We start from the raw sequence: 23736 nt of genomic DNA, 5'->3' as shown, positions 1-23736 counted from the left end.
ATTCTTTTAAATTTATTGGGACTTGTTTTATAGCCTAGCATATGAGCTATTCTGGAGAGTATTCCATGTGTTCTTGAAAAGAATATATATCTGGTTGTTGTCAGGTGCAGTGTTTTATAGTTGGTTTATATTGTTGTTCTAGTCTTCTATGTATCTCTTTGCTGATTTTTCTATCTAGTTGTTCTATCCATTACTGAGAGTGGGATATTGAACTCTCCAACTATTATTGTTATTTCTCTCTTTAATTCTGTCAGTTTTTTTGCTTCCTGTATTTGAAGGCTCTGTTGTTAGATGCACATATGTTTATAATTGTGTTAGCTTCCTGATGAACTGACCCTTTTATCATTATAAAATGTCTTCTGTTATCTCTAGAACCATTTTTTTTTTTTGCCTTAACGTTCATTTTGTCGGATATTAGTATAGTCTCTCTAGCTCCCCTGTGGTTACTGTTAGCAAGATTGAATCTAGGATGTGTTGCTTATAGTTGGATCTTGTGGGCTTTTTTTTTTTTTTAATACAATATGGCAATCTCTGACTTTTGGCTGGAGTGTTTAATTCATATTTAATGTAATTATTGATATGGTTGGATATATACCTGCTATTTTGCTGTTTTCCATATGTCTCATATATCTTTTTCTTCTTCTATTTTTCTTTTACTGCCTTCTGTGCTAAACAGATATTTTATTTTTATTTTTATTTATTTTATTTTTAGCTGTGTTGGGTCTTCGTTGCTGCGTGCAGGCTTCCTCTAGTTGCAGCAAGCAGGGGCTACTCTTTGTTGTGGTTTGCGGGCTTCTCATTGTGGTGGCTTCTCTTGCTGCGGAGCACAGGCTTTAGGCACGTGGGCTTCAGTAGTTGTGCCACACTGGCTCAGTAGTTGTGGCTCGTGGGCTCTAGAGCACAGGCTCAGTAGTTGTAGCACATGGGCTTACTTGCTCTATGGCATGTGGGATCTTCCCGGACCAGGGATCAAAGCTGTGTCCTGTGCATTGGCAGGCGGATCTTAACCACTGCGTCACCAGGGAAGTCCCCTAAACAGATATTTTCTAGTCTACCTTTTAATTCCATTTTTTCCTACATTTTTGGAGTAATTTTCTTAGTGGTTGTTCTAGGAACTGCAGTATATACCTTAAATTACCACAATCTGCTAGAGATTAGTACTAACTTAATTTCAGCAAAATATAGAAACTTTGCTCCAATAGCTCCATTCTCTTCCCCTCCTTTGTGCTTTGTCATATATATTACATATTTATGCATTATATTCCCAACAATATAGTTTTATAATTATTGTTATTTATTAATTTACTTGTTTATTTTTGGCTGCGTTGGGTCTTTGCTGCTGCATGCGGGCTTTCTCTAGTTGCAGCAAGCGGGGGCTACTCTTCATTGCAGTGCACAGGCTTCTCACTGTGGTGGCTTCTCTTGTTGCGGAGCACAGGCTCTAGGCACGTGGGCTTCAGTGGTTGTGGAACGTGGGCTCAGTAGTTGTGGCACACGGGCTTAGTTGCTCCGAGGCATGTGGGATCTTCCTGGACCAGGGATTAAACCCATGTCCCCTGCATTGGTGGGAGTATTCTTACCACTGCGCCACCAGGGAAGTCCATATAAATTATTGTTTTATATGATTGTCTTTTTAATTGACTAAGAGAGGAAAAAGAAAATAATATTTTTACCGTCTTTTAAATTTACTTACATATACTGGTGCTCTTTATTTCTTTATGTGAAATTGCATTATCCTCTGGTGTCATTTTCTTTCAACCTAAAAGACTTCTTTACTATGTCTTGTAAGGCCAGTCTACCAGCACCAAGTCATTGCTTATCTGGGATTGTCTTCATTTCACATTCATTTTCTTCAGGCAGTTTTAGATTTAGAGAAAAATTGAGAATATAATAAAGTTCCATTTATCTCACCATACTTTATTATTATTAATATTTACATTAGTATGATGCATTTGTTATAATTAACAAACCAATATTGAGACATTATTAATTAAAGTTTGTAATTGATTAATAATTCCTTGTTTTTACCTAGTGTCCTTTTTCTGTTTCAGGAGCCCATCCAGGGTACCAGATTACATCTAGTTGCCATGTCTCCTTAGGCTTTCTTGGCTGTGACAGTTTCTCAGATTTCTCCTTGTGTTTGATGTCCCTGATGGGTTTGAGGAGTACCAGTCAGGTGTATTGTAAAATGCCCCTCTATTGGAATTCATCTGATATTTTTCTCACATTTACCCTGGGGCTATGGTGTTTCGGGAGAAAGATCACAGAGGTAAAGTACTATTGTCACAATATCATTTCAAGGGTACGTATTATCAAATGATTTATGACTCAGTTTTGACCTTGATCACCTAGCTAAAATAGTGCTTGTCAGGTTTCTCCACTGCAAAGTTAGTTTTTTCCTCATATGCCATATTGTGCTCTTTAAAAGGAAGTCCATATGTGCAGCCCACATTTAAGGAATGGAGAGTTATGCGCCCCCTCGTCTAGGGTGGAGTATCCACATAAATTATTTGAACTTTTAAGCACAGGAGTCTGTCTCTTCTCTCCTATTTAGTAATTTATTATATTATTTATTTATATCAAAATGAACTCACATATATTTAATACTTTGGGTTATAAAACCTAATACTACTTTATTTTCTTGCTCAAGTTCCAGCTTTGGCCATGAGAACCTCTTTCAGTTGGTTTTTGTGCCCCTTTCACATACCCGCATCAATGTGGTTTATTCTTTCTATCTTTTTTTTTTAGCACTTCCTTACTTTCTGGTACTTACAAGTTACAAGATTTTTCAGGTTCATCTTGAATATTTCCTGCCCCAGTTCTAGAATCTGTCATTTCTCCAAGGACTTCTTTCATTAGAGAATAGTATTAGAGAATACTATTAGAGAATAGAGAATTAGAGAATAGTATTTCATTAGAGAATAGTATTAAAAACCAAGATCTGGTTGCTATGTGTGGTCATTGCTACTAGGGTGTTATTTCTGTTTGGCCCTCTCATCTTTCTTTTTTTCTTTTTTCTTTCTTTTTTTTTGGCTTGTGGGGTCTTAGTTCCCTGAACAGGGATTCAACCTGGGCCCTCGGGAGTGAGAGCTTGGAGTCCTAACCACCGGAGTACCAGGGAATTCCCTTGGCCCTCTCATCTGACAGAGCAAAAAAAATGTGTGCGTGTGCTGACCCATGAATATACACATATCTATAAACATTTATGTATATAATCATCTGTAACTACATTAAGCTAAACATGAGTTCTTGTCAATGTCTCTAACTCTAATTCATTATCACATGGATCATTCTAGCTCCCTCCCCTTGCTTATCAGTAAATTCCTACCCAAAACAGTGAGAAACCTGTTCCTACCATCTGCCATCCATTTACTTAATTGTTCAGTCCAGTATACATGTATAGCAGTATCAGAATTATTAACCCATACTCCCATGGGAAACAACTTATCAACTACAGTACAGCCCTCATATGTAGTTCCTTTTGCCTTGGTCTTACAGAATCTTTTCATTTCCAGTTACTTAGGTCAGCAACACTCCCTCTTCCCCACCACTGCCATTTCTTTCAGTGAGGTTGTGTCATGCATTTCTAATACGGTTAGATTCTCGTATCACAGTATGAATTCCTTCCTGGGATCCCCTTACCTCCTAGATGGTTATTTTTAAAAATTTGCTTATGTAGTTTCACTCTTGGTACTGTAGAGTTCTGTAGGGTTTGACAAATGTATATTGTCATGTATCCACCATTACAGTATCATACAGAATAGTTTCTCCATCCTAAAAATCCCCTGTGTTTAATCCTTCCCCTCTCTCTCCAAGACTCTGGCAACCACTGCTTTTTTAGGGTCCCTATAGTTTTGACTTGTCAAGAATGTCATATAATTGGAATTATGCAGTATGTAGCTTTTCCAGACAGGTTTCTATCTCTTAGCAATACACATTTAAGTTTCCTCCATAACTTTTTGTGGCTTAATAGATTATTTCTTTTTATTGCTGAATAATATTTCATTGTATAGATGTACCACAGTTTGTTTATCTCCCTATTGAAGGACATTTTGGCTGCTTCCAGGTTTTGGTGATTAAGAATAAAGCTACTATAAACATTCTCATGCAAGTATTTTGTGTGGACGTAAGTTTTCAAATTAACTGGGTAGATACCTAGAAGCATGATTGCTGAATCGTATAAGACTACATTGGGACTTCCCTGGTGGTCCAGTGGTCAAACTCCGTGCTCCCAATGCAGGCCCAGGTTCCATCCCTGGTCAGGGAACTAAATCCCACATGCTGCAACTAAGAGTCCACATGCCGCAACTAAGAAGTCTGCACACCACAACAAAGATCCTGCGTGCCGCAACTAAGACCTGGCACAGCCAAATAAATAAATAAATATTTGGGACTTCCCTGGTGGCGCAGTGGTTAAGAATCCGCCTGCCAATGCAGGGACAGAGGTTTGATCCCTGGTCCGGGAAGATCCCACATGCCACAGAGCAACTAAGCCTGTGCACCACAACTACTGAGCCTGCGCTCTAAAGCCCACGAGCCACAACTACTGAGCCCACGTGCCACAACTACTGAAGCCCGCATGCCTAAAGCCTGTGCTCCACAACAAGAGAAGCCATGAGAAGCCCACGCACCACAACAAAGAGTATAGCCCCCACTCACCACAACTAGAGAAACCCCATGCATAGGAAAAAAGACCCCATGCAGGCAAAAATAAATAAATAAATAAATAGATATATAGATAATAGTAGTAAATTTTTTAAAAGACTACATTATTTTGTAAGTAATTTTGTAAGAAACTTCCAAACTGTCTTCTCAAGTATCTGTACCATTTTTCCCACCAGCAATAAACAAAAGTTCCAGGTACTCCATATCCTTGCTAGCATTGGTATTATCTGTTTTTTTACATTTTAGATATTTTAATAGGTGTGTAACAGTATCTCATTGTAATTTCAATTCTCTAATGACAAGTGATATTGAGCATCTTCTCATATGCTTACTTGCTGTCAGTATATATTATTTCTTACCTTCATTAAAAATAAAGAGTTGGGGACTTCCCTGGTGGCGCAGTGGTTGAGAGTCCGCCTGCTGATGCAGGGGACATGGGTTCGTGCCACGGTCCTGGAGGATCCCACATGCTGCAGAGCGTCTGGGCCCGTAAGCCATGGCCGCTGAGCCTGCGCATCCGGAGCCTGTGCTCCACAACGGAGGAGGCCACAACAGTGAGAGGCCCGCGTACTGCCAAAAATAAATAAATAAATAAATAAATAAAAACAATAAAGAGTTGTACATGCATGCTACTTTGAGAAGCATGTACTTATTTCAGTGAATGGATGTGACAGACATTCTGTAATGTATTTAGAGAAGAGTTTAAAAATACATGTATTAACTATGGATATATGAGTGTTCACTGAAAACAACTTTGACAGGAGTGTTATTTCAGTGAATGGATGTGATAGCTCTTCTGTAATACATTTAGAGAAGTGTTTAAAAACATGCAATAATGATGGTTATGAGGGCTGTACATTCATGCTACTTTGGGAAGAGTGTTATTTCAGGGAATGGATGTCTTAACTTCTAGTAATCTAGCATCAAGTTTGCTGGTTATTTTTGAAGAATAGTTTTGCTGGATATAGAATTCTTGGTTAATAGTATTATTCTTTCAGCACTTTGAATATACCATCCCACTGCCTTCTGCCTCCACTGTTTCCAATAAGAAGTGACCTGTTAAATTTACTGCAGTTCCCCTGTTCTAAATGAGTCTCCTTTGATTGTGATGAGTCATTTTTCTCTTTTTGCTTTAAAGATTCTCACTTTGTCTGGCTTTCAACAGTTTGACTATGATGTTCTAGGTATCGATCTTTCGGTATTTAACCCACTTAGAATTTGCTGAGCTTCTTGAACGTGTTGATTAATGTTTTTCATCAAATTTGGGATGATCTGGCCATTATTTCTTCAAATTTTTTTTTTTTTTTTTTTTTTTGCGGTATGTGGGCCTCTTACTGTTGCGGCCTCTCCCGCTGCGGAGCACATGCTCCGGACGCACAGGCCCAGTGGCCATGGCCCACGGGCCCAGCCGCTCCGAGGCACGTGGGATCCTCCCGGACCAGGGCACGAACCCGCGTCCCCCGCATCGGCAGGCAGACTCCCAACCACTGCACCACCAGGGAAGCCCTCAAATATTTTTAATGCCCCACTGTCTTCTTCTTCTGGGATTTCTATTGCTTGTACATTGGTATGCTTGATGGTATCTTACAAGTCTCTGAGGCTTTGTTCATTTTTCTTTATTCTTTTTCCTCCCTGGAAGAGAGCAGACAATCTCTAGTTATATAGCATCAGGTTTGCTGGTTATTTTCTTCTGTAAGCTCATACATGCTGTTGAGCCCTTTTGGTGAATTTTTCATTTCAGTTATTGTACTACTCAACTTCAATTTTTCCACTTGGTTTTCCAGTTTTCATCTCTTTAATGATATGCTCTATTTGACGAGTAATTGTCATCATACTTTTATTTTAAAATATGGTTTCTTTTAGTTTTTTGGACATATTTATAACTGCTTCTTTTTTTCTGATAAGTCCAACATCTGCCCACCTCCTCTTCCTGTTCCCTGAGACAATTTCTACTGACTGCTTTTCCTCCTGTGTATGGGTCACACTTTTCTGTTTCTTTGCATGCTTTTTTTTATGTTGAAAACTGGACATTTTAGGTAATATATTGTAACAACTCTGGATTTTGATTCTCCTTTCAACTTCCAGAATTTGTTTTTGTTGCCTTTTTGGTTTGTTTTTTAGTGACTTGTCTGGACTAATTTGGTGGAGTCTGTATCCCCCACAGTGGGCAGCCACTGATATCTCTGCTCAGTTGTGTTTTTTTGTTTGTTTATTTTTATTTTTAAGCCTGAATTTTAGGGGTTACTTTTGGGTCAGCATAGCTTAATGGTCAGTCAATGATTAGTCAATCGTTAATTAATCCAGATTGATCCAGTAAGGCTTCTACTCTTTGCTAACGGATCTGTGTATGGGTTAAAGTAGTATTGTTAAAGAATTGCTTTGCTCTAGATCAAATCAACCCCCTCAGGCAGTAGAGTTGTCAGTCCTCACAGGCTGCCTCGCTCTGGTAGAACTCAGGCCATAGGGCTAGGGAGCTGGAGATGGAAGCAGCTCCAGGCTAAAACATCATAGCAAATTTTTCTTGAATAAATTCTTCTCAATTTGTTGTATGCCTTTGCTCAGTTTCCAAAGTCCTACAATGATTGTTTTTGACAGTTTTGCTCAGTTTTTTCATTGCCTTTTTGGGAAAAATTTGCTGAGTTTCTCATTCAGCCATTTTGGAAATCCCTTCAAATGTTTGCCTTCTATTCTTCTGTGATCCTTTTGAAAGAATCAAGGTTAGCTTCGACTCAGAAAAGGGAGAAAAGAAAGATAGGAACCCAAGAAAGAAAATGGAAAGCACCAAGCATAATCAAAACCAAAGGAAAGTTCTGGTTTACCTTATGTCTAATCTCAAAATTGTAATCGAAAGTAAGTTGAGGTCACAGCTGAGTTCTTCTCCTAAACTCTGGAAGAACTTCTCGATGACTGTGGGAAAAGAGTCATTCTTTTGAAAATAATGCTGTTTATTTTGGGGCCAAACTTTCCTGATGAAACTTTATCTTATATCAATCTGTTAATTTAGGCTAAATTCCTTAGGCTTAAACATAGAGCACAGCACAAAAGAAGGAATGCGATCTCATTATTTTATTTATTTATTTATTTATTTATTTCTTCTAGCATCTAGAGGTTCTCTATGGAAATCTTGGATAGAAAGTGTTATAAAGTGACCTGCAACAGCTCATGCTTTAAGACCAGATCAGATGATTAGTGATCAATTTGCAACAAATACAAAGGTTTCAGAAATCCAAGATATGCTACAGGAACTCAAAGATACTGCAGTATTCAATAAATTGGAAAACAATGCTCTTAAATATATGTCATCAACAATAGTAAACCTTTCTAAAGCTCTGAGTACACTAAATGATGAAGTGAAAGTTATTAACCTCCAAAGTGCCAATATGTATACAAATGAGACAAGTGAAAGAGAAAAAGAGATTTCCCTGAAGATAATACAAGATCTCAGTAAAAAAAAATGAAACGCTTCAGCAGAAATTTCAAGAAGCAGAAGAAAAATATGAACACCTTGTTCGATCCAAAGGCGTAGAACACCAAGCATTGCCCACATCAACACTGAGAGTGTTACCTGAGCCTTCTCCACGATTAGCCATTAGCCAAGCTGACACATTAGACAGTGTAGATAATATTTTGGCCAAAGAATTTGAAATTGTTGTAGACGAGGCCCCCCAAAAAGGGACCAAAGCCTTGGGGATCAAGTGGGACTCATCTCCTTCATATACAGCCCAAGGTGAGACGATTTCAGATATAACTGACCAGCAATACCCTTTACCTGAAAAAAAAAAACAGAAGAAGTCTTCTGAAGAGATCACTGAAGATATCATTATAGATAAGATATCAGCAAAGAAAGGCGGTACCTTTTAGAAAGATGGGACTGATCAGTACCAATCACAGAAAGGAAAGTGCACAAAAGGCCCATATGTGCAGGAGACCTCCGAATCAAATGTGAATGATGATAAAGGTAAACAGAAAGTCGCAGGGACCAAACTCGATCACCACTTTGAAATACAAGCACTAGGAAAGAAGAGAAAAGAAATAGAATCCTTTTCTGAAAGCAAATCAAAGTCACTCACTGAATCACAAAGTCAACATTTTCCTTCTGATTTCCCTTCTGACACAAAGAGCCAAGGTGGCAAAAGTGGAACCAGTAGAGTATATGGGAAAGGCTCAGGAAAGCCAAACCTGAATATTCACAGAGCAAAAGTCAGATTTCTTCAGAGAATAAAGAGGAACTCATCATTGAGTCAATGGACGAAGAAGGCAGAAGTGAGATGAGGAGCCAAGCAGAGCCGTCCAGGTTGAGCCAACTTGGTTCTTTCCTCTGAGAAAGTGAAAATAAAAGGAAAGAAACACCAAATCTCTCCAGGAACCATTATAGCAAAGAAGAAAAAACTGAAGAGAAGGGGCTTCCCTGGTGGCGCAGTGGTTGAGAGTCCGCCTGCCGATGCAGGGGATACGGGTTCGTGCCCCGGTCTGGGAAGATCCCACATGCCATGGAGCGGCTGGGCCCGTGAGCCATGGCCGTTGAGCCTGCTCGTCCGGAGCCTGTGCTCCACAATGGGAGAGGCCACAACAGTGAGAGGCCCACATACCGCAAAAAAAAAAAAAAAAAAAAAAAAAAAAAAAACTGAAGAGAAGGATATGTCAGTCTTCGCCAAGAAAGTCAAGTCTCTTGAACTTGTTAAATCACAGTCTAGGATAACTAAAGAGACTTCAGGAATTCCAGATGGCAAAAGAGAACAGAGTAACCTAGAAGAATTTCAGAAAGCCATACTGTCATTCCTAAAAGAGAAAATTGATAACATAGGAAAGCCTTTGGATGAAAAGACTAGGTCAAAAGAAGAGTTATTATTAAAAAGAGCAGAAGTTGAAAAATTAGGAATCATAAAGGCAAAAATCGAGGAATATTTCCAAAAAGTGGCTGAAACTGTGACAAAAATCTTTAGAAAATACAAGGATATAAAAAATGCACGACAAATTGGAGAGAAACCTATGAAATGAAAAAAGGTGGTCTCATTTATGCCAGAATTGCATTTTCAGAAGCAGAGTAGTGCAAAGTCAGAAATTAGCACCTTACTTTCACAGGAGAGCCTTGACCCACTAACTGACAATTTAATACAAATGATCTTGGCTGAAATAGAAAGTGAAAGGGATGTTCCTGTAGCCTCAACAGCAGGGAAAGACCATAAGGAGAAGGAAAAACAAAGGCTAGAAGAAAGGAGCTATGAGATGATAAATAAGAATTTGGAAAAGGAAGAGGCATGGCTCCCAATGAAGGAGGGAAAGCGAGGGCAACAGAAGCAGAAACAGTGGCATGAAGAAGAGGTGTGGAAGGGACAGCAAAAACAGAGGATGCAAAAGCAGACTGAGCCAGATGAGAAGCAAAAGAAAAGGGAAGAAGAGAAAGAAGTGCATCAGAAGTCAAAGCAGCAGCAGCAGCTGGAAGCAGGGAAGCAAAAAATGAAAGAACAAGGAGTGCCCTTGGAGAAGGAGAAAGGACAGCAGATGATGCAGGTTCAGAAGGAAGTGAGATATCTGGAGCAAGAAAGCAGTTGGGAGAGAGAGGAGGAGAAGCAGAAGCCAAGGAGAAAGGTAGAGGACCATGAAAGGCAGAAGCAGAAAACAGCAAAGGAGACGAAAACTTTTGAACAACCAGAACAGGTGCTCAGTCACACTTCAGTGACATTGTCTTCCAGGTGGCAGAGCACACCAAAAGACGCATTGCAGTTACACACCAAAGAAGAGAGTTCAATGGGAATCTTAAGAAATTAGAGAATCTGGCTGATGGAAAGCACCCCATACCAATCATTCCTCCCATCTCTACACAATCTTCCTCACCAGGAGCCTTTTCTATTTCTGGACAGTCTCCCACAAAGTCCATTACTCTTACCCCTCAGCAGGCCCAGGCAATGGAAATTGACCTCACCCCTGAAGAGGCCCAGGCACTGGGAATCACCCCCCACCTCCCATCAGGTTCAGGAATTGGGGGAAACCCCTACTCCTAAGATGTCTCAGGGTTTGGGAGCAGCCCCATGCACTGAGGGTCACTCTTACCCCTCAGCAGGCCCAGATACTGGGGATCACTCTCACCCCTGAGCAGGCCCAGGCACTGGGGATTCATGTCACCCCTGAGCAGGCCCAGGCACTGGCGATCACTCTCACCCCTCAGCAAGTCCAGGCATTGGGGATAACTCTCACCCATGAGCAGGCCCAGACACTGGGGATTCATGTCACCCCTGATCAGGCCCAGGCACAGGTGGTCCCCATGTCACCACTCAGCAGACCCAGGAACTGGGGATCACTCTCACCCCTCAACAGGTCCAGGGACTGGGGATCCATGTTACCCCTCAGCAGGCCCAGGACTTGGGGGCTCCTTTCACTTTAGGACAGGCTCAAGCATTGGGGGTTTCTCTCTCTCCAGAACAGTTTGAGGAATTAGGAGTTCCTCCCACCTCAGATAACAACTATACCTTAGAATCTCCCCACATCCCAGAACAAATCCAACCTTTGGGAGCCCCTTTCACCCCAGGACAGGCCCAGTCCATGGGTATTACTCTCAGGTCTGAGCAGGACCTAAAATTAGGAGCTCTTCTTATTAATGAGCAGTCCTTACCACCCAGGGCTGGTCCTCCTTCAAGACATACCCTGGAAGTTGGGATCTTTTCCATTACTGATAAATCTATCACAACACGTGCTCCTCACATTCCTAAGCAGTCCCCAGTATCATCTGCTCCTGTTGCTGAGAAGTCCCCTATATTTGAAGTCTCTTATACTCTTTTGCAGATATCAAGGTCTCCTCTTACACAAGCCCCCTTTGTCCCTGGGAAATCCTTGGGAATGAGGATTCCTTCAGAACCCAGGAAGCTCCTGGCACCACAGACTTTTCCTTCCTCTAGACAGACCCCAGTTTCTAAGGGTCAATCCACCTCTGTTCGGTTCCCAGCTCCAGTCCCCAGCCCAATATCTGGGCCCTCTCCCACTCCAGGGCAGCCCCTTGCACCAGGCCCTTCTTAGTTCTAGGCAATTCTTCGTATCTAAGGACATTGTGACTCCCCAGTTGCCTCTGATATTGAAGCCCCTTCTTGACCTTAGACAGCTCCTTATATCTGGAGTCTCAGCCACCTCTGCACAGATTCCCAGTATCTGGGCTCCTTTCTCGCCTGGGAAGTGCTTGGTTCCTGGGGCTTCTTCCACCCCTGAGGAACTCTTGGAATCTGGACCCTTAACCCTCTCTGAGCAGCCTCAGGCATTCCAGACCTCTGCCACCCATGAGCAATCTCCCTATCTACAAGCCCCTTCTACCCTTAGGCAGCATCTGTCACCATGGACCCTTCCTGGGCAAGCTTCCCCACTATGAATCCCTCCCACCCCTGGGCATCCCCCTACACTATGGGCTCCCTCAACCCCTGGAAAGCCCCAGAAAAATTTGTCCTCTCCTGTCTCTAAGAAAAGTAAGGAAAGATTGTCAGTTATTTCTTCTCTGAAACCTAAATCAGCATTGGTCCATCCCAGTGCTCCAAGTTTCAAGGTACCCCAAGCCCCTTTCACCACTAAGAAGTTCCAAATATCAGAGGTCTCTGACACTTATGAAGAAATCAAGAGACCCCGAGATCCTTTTGCTACGGAACAATTTAGAACGTTTAAGTCCTATCTCACTGATTACAGGACACCAGTATCCCAAACCCCTTACATTGATGAGGGGGCCCTTCCTACTCTCATTAAGCCTGTAATATCACTACCTTCTCTTACTACCCAAAACATCACAGAGCTCACCTTCTGAATGGGACCAGAAATCCCGATTTCCCCCTATAGATAAGCCCTGGATACAGACCTCACTTTCAGGTACCAAGAAAACCAAGATGATGGTGCCCACTTCCTATCCCCAAGAGCTCAAAGAACAGAACTATTTTGTTGATGTGGAGGCTCAGCAGAAGAACCTGATTCTCTTAAATCAGGCGACAAAAGCTTCTATAGTCCCTTCACAACTACACACAACAGCTAGGAATCTCATAATTGAGACACTTCATACGGACAAAGTTCGGCTGGGATACCTATTCCGCAAGTACATTGCCTATAGGCTGATCCAGTGTGCAAGGTAGATATAAATATTGTGTGTCCAGTTTTCTGAAATCAGGTTTAGTCCTGATTTCAAATATCCTCCCTCACTGCCCTATAAGTATATACATATTTGTCAGATTAGATGTTGTAAAAGATTCTCTTATAGATGGTCAGTGGAATGGAAGCATATTTAAGATAGTAAAAGGAAGTATATTTTTTAGGAAATAAAAAATGTGTTATAACATCTATTTCATTCATTTATATCTCTAGCAGAGATGCTTAAGTATATTTTGTGACTCAAAATATACTTTCATCTTGGGTTTACCAGAAGATCTATGATTCTTTTTTTTATTTATTAAATTTTTATCTTAAAAAATTTTTATTTAAAAATTTTTTTTAATTTATTTTTTATTGAAGTAAAATTGAAGAGAAGATCTATGATTCTTAAAGTGGTAGATGGCAGGTTTATGTACATTGCGTTGCCATGGCAGCCTTGCAGGTGGAGTGACCTGGAGGAAAGATTCTAGTCCTGACTTTTTAAAATTGCAAATATCAGTCTGCCATTCTTGGCCTTTGTGTTTGAGGTTACCAACTTACTATTTGGGGGATTTTAAAAAAGTTATTTTTTATTGTAGAATTTTTTTCCCCTTTTTTTTAATAGTTGATTTATGATATTGTGTTAGCTTATATGGAGAATTTTTTTAACCTAAAATTACAAGATGCCAAACTAAGACCTATGATAGAAAAAGCTATCATTAATTATAGGAACAATCTATGTCATTTATTCAACAAATATTTATTGAATGTGTACTTTGTGGCAGGCCTTGTTCTAGGTGCCAGGGATACAGTAGTGAATAAAACAAAGTACCCTGTTCTCACGAAATTTACATTTTTGAGGAATGAATTCATTTGAAAACTAAGCACTGGAACAACAAGGTGCAAAAGAAAGACATCCAGTATATAGGCAGAAATTTTCATTTCAAAGCTTAACTTAGAATTGTTGAAAAATATTCTGCTCTATAGCTGTCTTTAGTTTTCTCTTTCCAGAATGAATATTCCTAGCCCTTTAAATCTGTTTTTACATGTAAACACTTTCATCCACTTGAGAACTTTAAATAACATGTTTCTGGTCATTCTCCAGTTCCCTTATGTCTTTTGTCCTTTGTTATATTTAAATTAAAATAAATAAATTGCACATTCACCTGGTACAATATATTTTTCTTTTGATACAATATTTTAAAAATATAAACGGGGGCTTCCCTGGTGGCGCAGTGGTTGAGAGTCTGCCTGCTGATGCAGGGGGTATGGGTTCGTGCCCCAGTCCGGGAAGATCCCACATGCCGTGGAAAGGCTGGGCCCGTGGGCCAAAAAAAAAAAAAAAAAAAAAAAAAAATATATATATATATATATATATATATATATATATATATATATATAAATGGTAGAGTGAAAAGCCTCCTTAATAGTCCTATTCTTGGCCATTAGGCCCCTCCCCTAGGGCTACTAATGTATTCCACCCAGAAATATTTTCTGCATATGCAGAAAAGTATATATGCTCTTTTATCCCTCTCTTTATAAATTTTAAAGTTACAATGTTTGTTTTTTTATAACAAGTTAGAATTTAGGTATTAATATATAAAGAGGCTACTCATCCATTTTATAGTTTCATAGTACACCAAAGTCTAGATTTACCAGAATTTACTTAACCTCTGATGAACATTTATGTTGTTTTCAATATTTTGCATTATAAAAAATGTATTTCAATGAACAATCTTGTATATACATATGTATACATATATGTTCATTCCTAGAAGTAGAATTTCTAGATCAAGGGTAAGCATTTTGTAATTGTGATAGATTTTTGTCAAATTGTTCTCCAAAGAGGTTGTAACAATTTATACATTTGTCAGCATTATAAAAGAGTACTTCCCCACATCAAGACTAACATGAAATACTATCAATTTTTTGGTTCATTGCCAATGTAATAGATAAAATATGGCGTTTCAATGCTTTAATTTGCATTATTTTTATTATAGGTTGAGGTTAAGCATCTTTTCATAGACTTAAGAGCCATCTGTATTTTATTTTCTGTGAAGATTCTATTCAATACTTTGCCCATTTTTCAACTGGGTTGTCAAGTTGCTTTTTTAATTGATTCGTGGGGCCTGTTCAAATATTTGGAAAATTAGTCCCTTGTCTGTGATATAAATTGCCAAATTTCCCCCACTTGTGTTTTGACTCTGCTTTTGGTGGGTTCTGCTTTCTAAAAAAATTTTGATTTTTATGTGTTTATATCAATATTTTCTTATTTAAATATTCATTTATTTATTTTGGATGCACTGGGTCTTAGTTGGGGCATGTGGACTTCTTAGTTGTGGTACGTGGACTCTTAGTTGCGGCATGTATGCGGGATCTAGTTCCCTGACCAGGGATCGAATCCGAGCCTCTTGCACTGGGAACTTGGAGTCTTACCCACTAGACAACCATGGAAGTCCCTATATCAATATTTGCAATAATGCTTTGTACCATATTTAGAAAGGCCCTCTCCACTATGAGAAATATAAAAAAATTATTTCTAGGTTGCTTTTAGTACTTTTATGGTTGGTTATTAGTTTTTTGTTTGTTTGTTTTATATTTAAGTCTTCGATTCTAAGCTTTCTGTTGTGAGATATAGGTGTGATGTTTTTCACTCCCCCACATGGCTGCACAGTTGCCCCATCACTATTTACAAAATAACCTACCTTTTTCCCCACTGATTTGAATGTAGCTTTGTCATAAATTGTTTAAGTCCATAACTGGATTTTCTATTATTTTTTTTGATTGCATATAGATGAGTTACTTCTATTCTCTGTTATTTATTGCAGTTTTATTTTTATGATGCTGAGTTTTCGTGGTAGTTAGTACTATTTGCCAGTACTTGTCAATGAGATGTGAGCAGAATTAATGTGTATCATTTCTGTACTAAGCTTGTCATTGTCAGTTTGAGACCCTCTAGAGTCTCCTTTTCCTCTGGTATGATAACCTATAGTGTTCAAGGTGATGACTGTTCTGTTAGCCTGTGTTCCTCAGAGTATAGAATGAAGCTCATCCCTGCAAAGCTATGATGGATTTGCAATATGAGCAACAGGTAAACTTTTGTTTACAAACAGCAAAACCCAGTTTATCTTTACTAATATAGTCTTCCTATCCAAGAAAATGATATACCTTTGTTTTTGTTCAGGTCGTGTGTGTGTGTGTGTGTGTGTGTGCGCGTGTGTCCTGTTGGAGCATTCTAAAGTTTTCATCTAGCTCTCGCATATTCTGCCATAAGTGTATATCTTGCTAGTTTTTATTTTTGTTGTTACTGTTGTAAATGGACTCTCTTTTTCTGTGATACCTTCTAACTGGTTGTTATTTGTATAAATGAAGGCTAGATTTCTCTATATCAATTTTGTATGCAGCCATCTTACTGTATTCAAAAGCATGTGATAGTTTTTCAGTTGATATTCTTGAGTTTTCCAATTACATAAACATATCACCTGCAAATAATAATTGTTTACCTCTAGAATTTCCAACTTTTAAACATCTCATTTCTGTCCCTGTCTACCTGAATTGATTAGTACCTTCAGAACTATATTAAAAAATATTGGTGATGTGGCCACAAGGCCATCTTTATTCATTTGACTTGCCTTGAGTAACAGCTAGTAGTGCCCTTCCATGGCCCCATGTTATTTTTTTTCTAGGGAAAACTCACCTTCAAGAACATTTAAAAGGATTGTTTATATTTATATTCTCCTTTCTGAAAAAGTTACAAAACAACTTTAACCTTAGTCAATTTCATTTCGAGGGGGGTTATTTTCTCCATTCCTTTGTAACTCAGAATGCCAAAATGTAAGTCCTTTCATTGCTAATTATTATAGTGGTGATAGTGGACATCTTTCTAGTATATGTCATTAAAAAATGCTGGCTTTTGGGTTGAAATACATTTTATCATATTAAAGAATTATCCAACAGCTCCTGTTTCGTTATTTTTTTTAAATCAAGAGTGGATGTTGAATTTTGTTAAATTTATTAAATCATTTTGTTAAATGTGATTTCAGCACTTCATTTTCATGGTTATTAGAGAACATATTTTCTCCTCAGATCTATTAATATGATTAATTATTTTAAACCATCATCGCATCCCTGGAATTTGTCCTTGTTGTACCTTTCTTTGAATGTGTTACATTTGCTAATGTTTTATTTAGGATTTTACTTTGCATTGATATTCATTAGTAAGTTTGGTGGTTTACTTCTTTTGGTGCTATCTTTGTCAAATTTTGGTATAATTTTAAGTTTATATCACTTAAAAAATGTGAAAGCTTATTTTTTTCTATGCTCTGGAACAGTTTAATGATAAAATTAGCTATTCTTTGAAAGCTTGGTAGATTTCACCTATGATATTATATGGGCTTGGTACTTTTGGGGGGGAATTCTATGACAACTTTCTTAATTTTTATATGGCAATTAAGTTTGTTTAGTTTTAGTGAAGATTTTGAAGATCTAAGTGACACGATGTGACCTGTTTTAACAAAATAATTTAAAAATTGAAATATATAGATCAACATTTCACAACAATATTTAATTTATACACTTGTAACTTCTATAATTGATCCACCAAGGATCAATTTGTTCATTTTTCAGAAAGCTCTTCTTTAATATTTAATGTTATAATAATCAAATCACCAACAGGTATAACAAGGAATTAAATATTGACAGATGAAAGATTCCATAATAAAAATGGCTGAGTCAAGAAGATTCTAACATTATATGGGAGAGAAAACATAAAGTATAATAATATAAACTATTTTTTTTTTTTTTTTTTGCTGTACGCGGGCCTCTCACCGCTGTGGCCTCTCCCGTTGCAGAGCACAGGCTCCGGACGCGCAGGCCCAGCGGCCACGGCTCACGGGCCCAGCCGCTCCGCGGCACGTGGGATCTTCCCGGACCGGGGCACGAACCCGTATCCCCTGCACCGGCAGGCGGACTCCCAACCACTGCGCCACCAGGGAAGCCCTAAACTATTTTTGAATAAAGAAAGTTTTGTAGAACCTCTGTAAGTAAAGATTCCATGTTTAAATGCTAAAATACAGTTTTAGAGTTGTATTACCATATGATCAGTGTAATATACCTGAAAAGCAATGACGGAAAGAATGTAAAATTACACCGGATGCTGATAATGAAACATTTCATTTCCATATATATTGAAGAAAGTTCTTAAAGATACTAAATGTTGGGGCTTCCCTGGTGGCGCAGTGCTTGAGAGTCCGCCTGCCGATGCAGGAGACGCGGGTTCGTGCCCCGTTTCGGGAAGATCCCACATCATCTAAATGTCCATCAACAGAGGAGTGGATAAAGAAGATGTGGTACATATATACAATGGAATATTACTCAGCCATAAAAAATAATGCCATTTGCCGTAACATGGATGGACTTAGAGATTATCATACTAAGTGAAGTAAGCCAACAGAGAAAGACCAACACCATATATTGCTTATATGTGGAAAAAAAAAAAAAAAAAAAAAGATACTAAATGTTGTGGTGACTAGATAGGATTTAACTTATCATTTAATTCATCAACATTTAAAATATCCACTACATGCCAGGGGCTGGGTTAGGCCCAGGGGGTAGAGGGTGGAAGGATACAAAAATGGATAGGCCATAACCCTGCCTTGAGGGCACTCAAAGTCTACTAAGAGACAGTCATACAAACAGATGATTATATAGTATGATGTGGAAAGAATATATCACCTACTCTATATAAGAGGACTGAGGAGAGGGGAGAGTTAAGTAAAGCTTCTAGGAGTCCAGACCTTTGAACTATGTCTCAAAGAACTAGTAAAAGTCAGTAAGGCAGCAAAGGCAGAGAGTCTAGCAGGACAAAGAAAGGAAGAAAGAAGCAAAGTTGTGTGTGTGTGTGTGTGTGTGTGTCTGTCGGTGGAAAACAGTAACTGTTTTGGGGCACGATGAACCATATCCATATAAGATGGCGAATTTAAATGATAAATGTTTTGCGTGTTCTGACTGCTTCACCAATCGGCCGTTCCCCCATCTCTCTCGCTCTCCTTGGGCTTCCCTATCCCCTGAGACACACAATAATATTGAAGTTAGGCCAATTAATAACCTTACAATGGCCTCTAAGTGTTAAAGTGGAAGGAAGAGTCTCATGTCTCTCACTTTATCCTTTAAGTCAAAAGCTAGATATGAATGAGCTTAGTAAGGAAGGCATGTTGAAAGCTGAGAAAGGCTGAAAGCTAGGCCTTTTGCACAGTTAGCTAAGTTGTGAATGCAAAGGAAAAGTTCTTGAAGGAAACTGAAAGTGCTACTCTAGTGAACACATGAATGATAAGAAAGACAAACAGCCTTATTGCTGATGTGGAGAAAGTTTTAGTGGTCTGGATAGAAGATCAAACCAGCCACAACATTGCCTTAATTGAAAGCCTAATCCAGAGCAAGGCCCTAAGTCTCTTCAATTCTATGAAGGCTGAGAGAGGTGAGAAAGCTGCAGAAGAAAAGTCTGAAGCTAGCAAAGGTTGATTTATGAGGTTTAAGGAAAGAAGCGTCTTCATAACATCAAAGTGCAATGTAGAAGCTGGAGCAAGTTATCCAGATCTAGCTAAAATAAGTAATGAAGGTGGCTATATTAAAAGACAGATTTTCAATGTATACAAAACAGCCTTATATTGGAAGAAGATGCCATCTAGGACTTTCATAGCTAGAGAGGATTAGTCAGTGCCTGGCTTCAAGGCTTCAGAGCTTTGAAGGACAGGCTGACTCTCTTGTTAGGGGCTAATGCAGCTGGTCACTTTAAGTTGAAGCCAGTGCTCATTAACCATGCTAAATTAAAATGCTAAATCTACTCTGCTATGTTCTATCAGTGAAACAACAAACCTTAGATGACAGCACAACTATTGACAACATGGTTTACTAAATATCTTAGGCCTACTATTGAGACCTACTGCTCAGAAAAAAAAGATTCCTTTCAAAATATTACTGCTCATTGACAATGCACCTGGTCACCCAAGAGCTCTAATGGAGATGCTCCATTAATCTTAATCTCCATTAAGATTCACGTTGTTTTCATGCCTGCTAACACAGCTTCCACTCTCCAGCCCATGGATCAAGGAGTAGTTTCGACTTTCAAGTCTTATTATTTAAGAAATAGATTTCGTAAGGCTATACAGTAGCTGCCATAGATAACGGATCTGGGCAAAGTCAATTAGAAACCTCCTGGAAGGATTCACCATTCTAGATGCCATTAAGATCATTCATGATTCATGGAAAGAAGGCAAAATACCAACGTGAACAGGAGTTTAGAAGAAATTGATTCCAACCTTCATGGATAACTGAGCAGCTCAAGACTTCAGTGTAAGAAGTAACTGCAGATGTGGTGGAAACAGCAAGAGAACTAGAATTAGAAGTAGATCCTGAAGATGGGACTGAATTGCTACCATCTCATGATGAAACCTGAATAGATGAGGAGTTGCTTCGTATGGAAGAGCAAAGAAAGTGGTTTCTTGAGATAGATTCTTCTGATGAAGACGCTGGGAAGACTGTTGAAATGACAACAAAGGATTTAGAATATTACATAAACTTAGCTGTTAAAGCAGTGGCAGGGTTTGAGAGGACTGACTCCAATTTTAAAACAAGTTCTACCATGGATAAAATGCTATCAAACAAGCAAACAAAAAATGCTATCAAACAGCTTTGCAGGCTACAGAGATATCATTTGTAAAAGGACAAGTCAATGGATGCAGCAAACTTCATTGTTGTCTTTTTTTAAGAAATTGCCAAAGCCACCCAAACCTTCAGCAACCAGCACCTGATCAGTCAGCAGCCATCAGCACTGAGGCAAGATTCTCTACCAGCTCAGATGACTGTTAGAATTTTTTAGCAATAAATTATTTTTATTTTTTTTTTTAATTTTTAAAAATTGATATATAGTTAATTTACAATGTTGTGTTCATTGCAAAGTGATTCAGTTATACATATATACAAATATATATACATATATATACATTCGTTTTCTGATTCTTTTCCATTATAGGTTATTACAAGATACTGAGTATAGTTTCCTGTGCTATACAGCAGGTCCTTGTTGTTTACCTATTTTATATATAGTAGTGTGTATATTTTAATCCCAAACTCCTAATTCATCTCCTCCACCCCCTGGTAACCACTTTGGTAACCATAAGTTTTCTATGTCTATGAGTCTATTTCTGCTTTGTAAATAAGTTCATTTTTATCTTTTTTTTTTGGCCATGCCATGTGGCTTGCAGGATCTAGTTCAACCAGGGATCGAACCCGTGTCCCCTGCAGTGGAAGCAGGGAAGCATGAAGTCCTAACCACTGGACAGCCAGGGAATTCCCTGTACCATTTTTTCAGATGCCACATATCAGTGATATCATATGATATTTGTCTTTCTCTGTCTGACTTACTTCACTTAATATGATAAAATTTGGGTCCATCTATATGCTGCAAATGGCATTATTTCTTTTTTTATGGCTGAGTAATATTCCATTGTATATATATACCACATCTTTATCCATTCATCTGTTGATGAACTTTTAGGTTGCTTCCATGTCTTGGCTATGGTAAATAGTGCTGCTATGAACATTGGGGTGCATGTATCTTTTCAAAAGAACAATGTATCTTTTCAAATTAGAGTTTTCTCCAGATATATGCCCAGGAGTGGGATTGGAGGAGCATATGGTAACTCTATTTTTAGTTTTTTAGGGAACTTCCATCCTGTTCTCCATAGAGGCTGCACCAATTTACATTCCCACCAACAGTGTAGGAGGGTAGTAATAGTTTTATATCCAAATTCTGATCATGCTTTTTCTCTGCTGTCAGGAAGACCTTGGCTCAAATTTCCAGTTCTGAACTTCTCTAAGACTCAAATGTGCTGACTCAAATTTGTAAAATTGATGTAATGATAATTACTTCAAAGAATGGTTGCAAGGGGACTTCCCTGGTGGCACAGAGGTTGAGAATCCGCCTGCCAATGCAGGGGACGATCCCTGGTCCGGGAAGATCCCACATGCCATGGAGCAACTAAGTCCGTGCGCCACACCTACTGAGCCTGCGTGCTGCAACTAATGAAGCCCATGTGCCTAGAGTCCATGCTCCGCAGCAAGAGAAGCCACTGCAATGAGAAGTCCCTGCACCGCAACAAAGAGTAGCCCCCGTTCACCACAACTGGAGAAAGCCCGGATGCAGCAATGAAGACCCAATGCAGCCAAAAATAATAATAATAAAAAAATATAAAATTAACTCAGAAAGTTAATATATTTAAGTATTAAATGATCCATATATACAGTAGGTTCTAAGCTATTACAACCCACAAAGAGACCTAAGAGTTATTCCCCTCCCCCTCTCTATATATATGTAAAATACATGTATTCAGAAAAACATCTTCAGTGGGTTCCCATTGCCTACTTCCCCCAAAATCCAAACTCCATAATATGCTGTTTAAAGCCTTTCATAATCCAGCTATGTCAGTCTCATCCCCCACTATATCCTTTCACATACCTGTGGTCTAAAATTTCCAGACTATTCACCACTCCCATAATATAACTTTCATTGTCTTGCCTTTATTTATAGTGTTCCCTCAACCTGGAATTCTTCATCCCCTTTTTCTCAAACTTCAGTGGCTGTAAGGTTTACCTGAGATTTTTTTTAAAATACATATCCTGAAGCTTACCACCAAGATTTTTTATTCAAAAGGTCTGGGGATGCACCCTGGAATCTGCATTTTCAACAAGCACCACCCTCCCACTCCCAACAAAATGATTCAGTCCAGGTGATTAGGGTCCACACTTTGAAAAATACTGGTATTGCGGAAAGAGAAAAGATCTGGGTTTGCTTCCCAAATCTGTTATTTATCAATTATGTGACTTTAGAAAATTACTTAACTTTGCTCAGAATCCTTTTCCTCTCCTGTAGAATAGGGATGGCAAAAAACTATGTTTTGGAGGCCCAAACATTGTGGCCTACTACATTATAGTAAAGAGAGTACTACATTTTTATGACTGTTCCTCAAGATCCTATTCAATATCTTCCTATGAAGCATTCTTTATTCCTCTTGTTAGAAGTAATTATGTTTTCCTTTTTTCTCAAACAGCTAAATTGCTATTTAGCATTTATTTCATTCTCTCTCTGACACAATTGATTAGTCTCCTAATCTGGTTTGTAAGTGCTTTGAAGGCAAGGACACTCTTTTTCATAATACTATTTCACCTATGATATCAATACTAAAATACAATATATCAATACTAAAATATAATATATTAAAAAAATAATAAGCAACACTATTTTAACACTAAAAACTCTGTGAAGAGTTAATGAAAATTTGACAGTCATATAGAGTTTTGAAAGTTTAGTCATATAGGGAACTAGATTAAGGTCTCATTAAGCAAGCCTGCCACCCCTATACTATCTCTCTCTACTTACTAAGGATGAGATGAGACTGGTGACACCAGGTTTGCTGAGTTAGTGTCAATAATTGTATGAATCTCATTCTTGTTAATTTTTCCAAGAAACAACATAATTAAATGGTTACAAGCCATCCAGAATATTGGGAGAGGTTATGAGACCCAGAACCTCTACATAATGCTGAGCAGAATTGATGACTATCAAAAAAAGGTGATGCAGATCTGCACAGGGAAGCAGAAGTTGCTACAGCAGAAACGGAATCAGTGCCTGAGGAAAATGACGTACTTATTCAGCCAGGTAATCTGTTTTCTTTTCCCTCTCCCCAGTGTGTTGTAAGAAAAGCCAAGGGGCTTCCCTGGTGGCGCAGTGGTTGAGAGTCCGCCTGCTGATGCAGGGGACACGAGTTCGTGCCCTGGTCCGGGAAGATCCCACGTGCCGCGGAGCGGCTGGGCCCGTGAGCCATGGCCGCTGAGCCTGCGCGTAAGGAGCCTGTGCTCCACAACGGGAGAGGCCACAACAGTGAGAAGCCCGCGTACCGCAAAAAAAAAAAAAAAAAAAAAAAA

General features: G+C 38.9%; 1 protein-coding gene across 1 annotated transcript in view; it reads left to right on the top strand.

The window, feature by feature from the left end:
- FAM186A (family with sequence similarity 186 member A) overlaps positions 1 to 23736 on the top strand; it is an 88684-nt gene that overhangs the window by 61554 nt on the left and 3394 nt on the right. The window contains 11 exon segments of the mRNA XM_007452354.1: positions 7765 to 8111; positions 8113 to 8818; positions 8821 to 8971; positions 8973 to 9067; positions 9296 to 10362; positions 10395 to 10635; positions 10680 to 10918; positions 10981 to 11648; positions 11755 to 12414; positions 12416 to 12757; positions 23278 to 23470. Coding sequence (XP_007452416.1) covers positions 7765 to 8111; positions 8113 to 8818; positions 8821 to 8971; positions 8973 to 9067; positions 9296 to 10362; positions 10395 to 10635; positions 10680 to 10918; positions 10981 to 11648; positions 11755 to 12414; positions 12416 to 12757; positions 23278 to 23470 — 4709 coding nt within the window.

Source organism: Lipotes vexillifer, unplaced genomic scaffold, assembly GCF_000442215.2.
Source record: "Lipotes vexillifer unplaced genomic scaffold, Lipotes_vexillifer_v1.1 scaffold422, whole genome shotgun sequence".
NCBI lineage: Eukaryota > Metazoa > Chordata > Mammalia > Artiodactyla > Lipotidae > Lipotes > Lipotes vexillifer.
The sequence above is the reverse complement of the archived record's forward strand: the minus strand, read 5'-3'. Positions and strand labels throughout refer to the sequence as shown.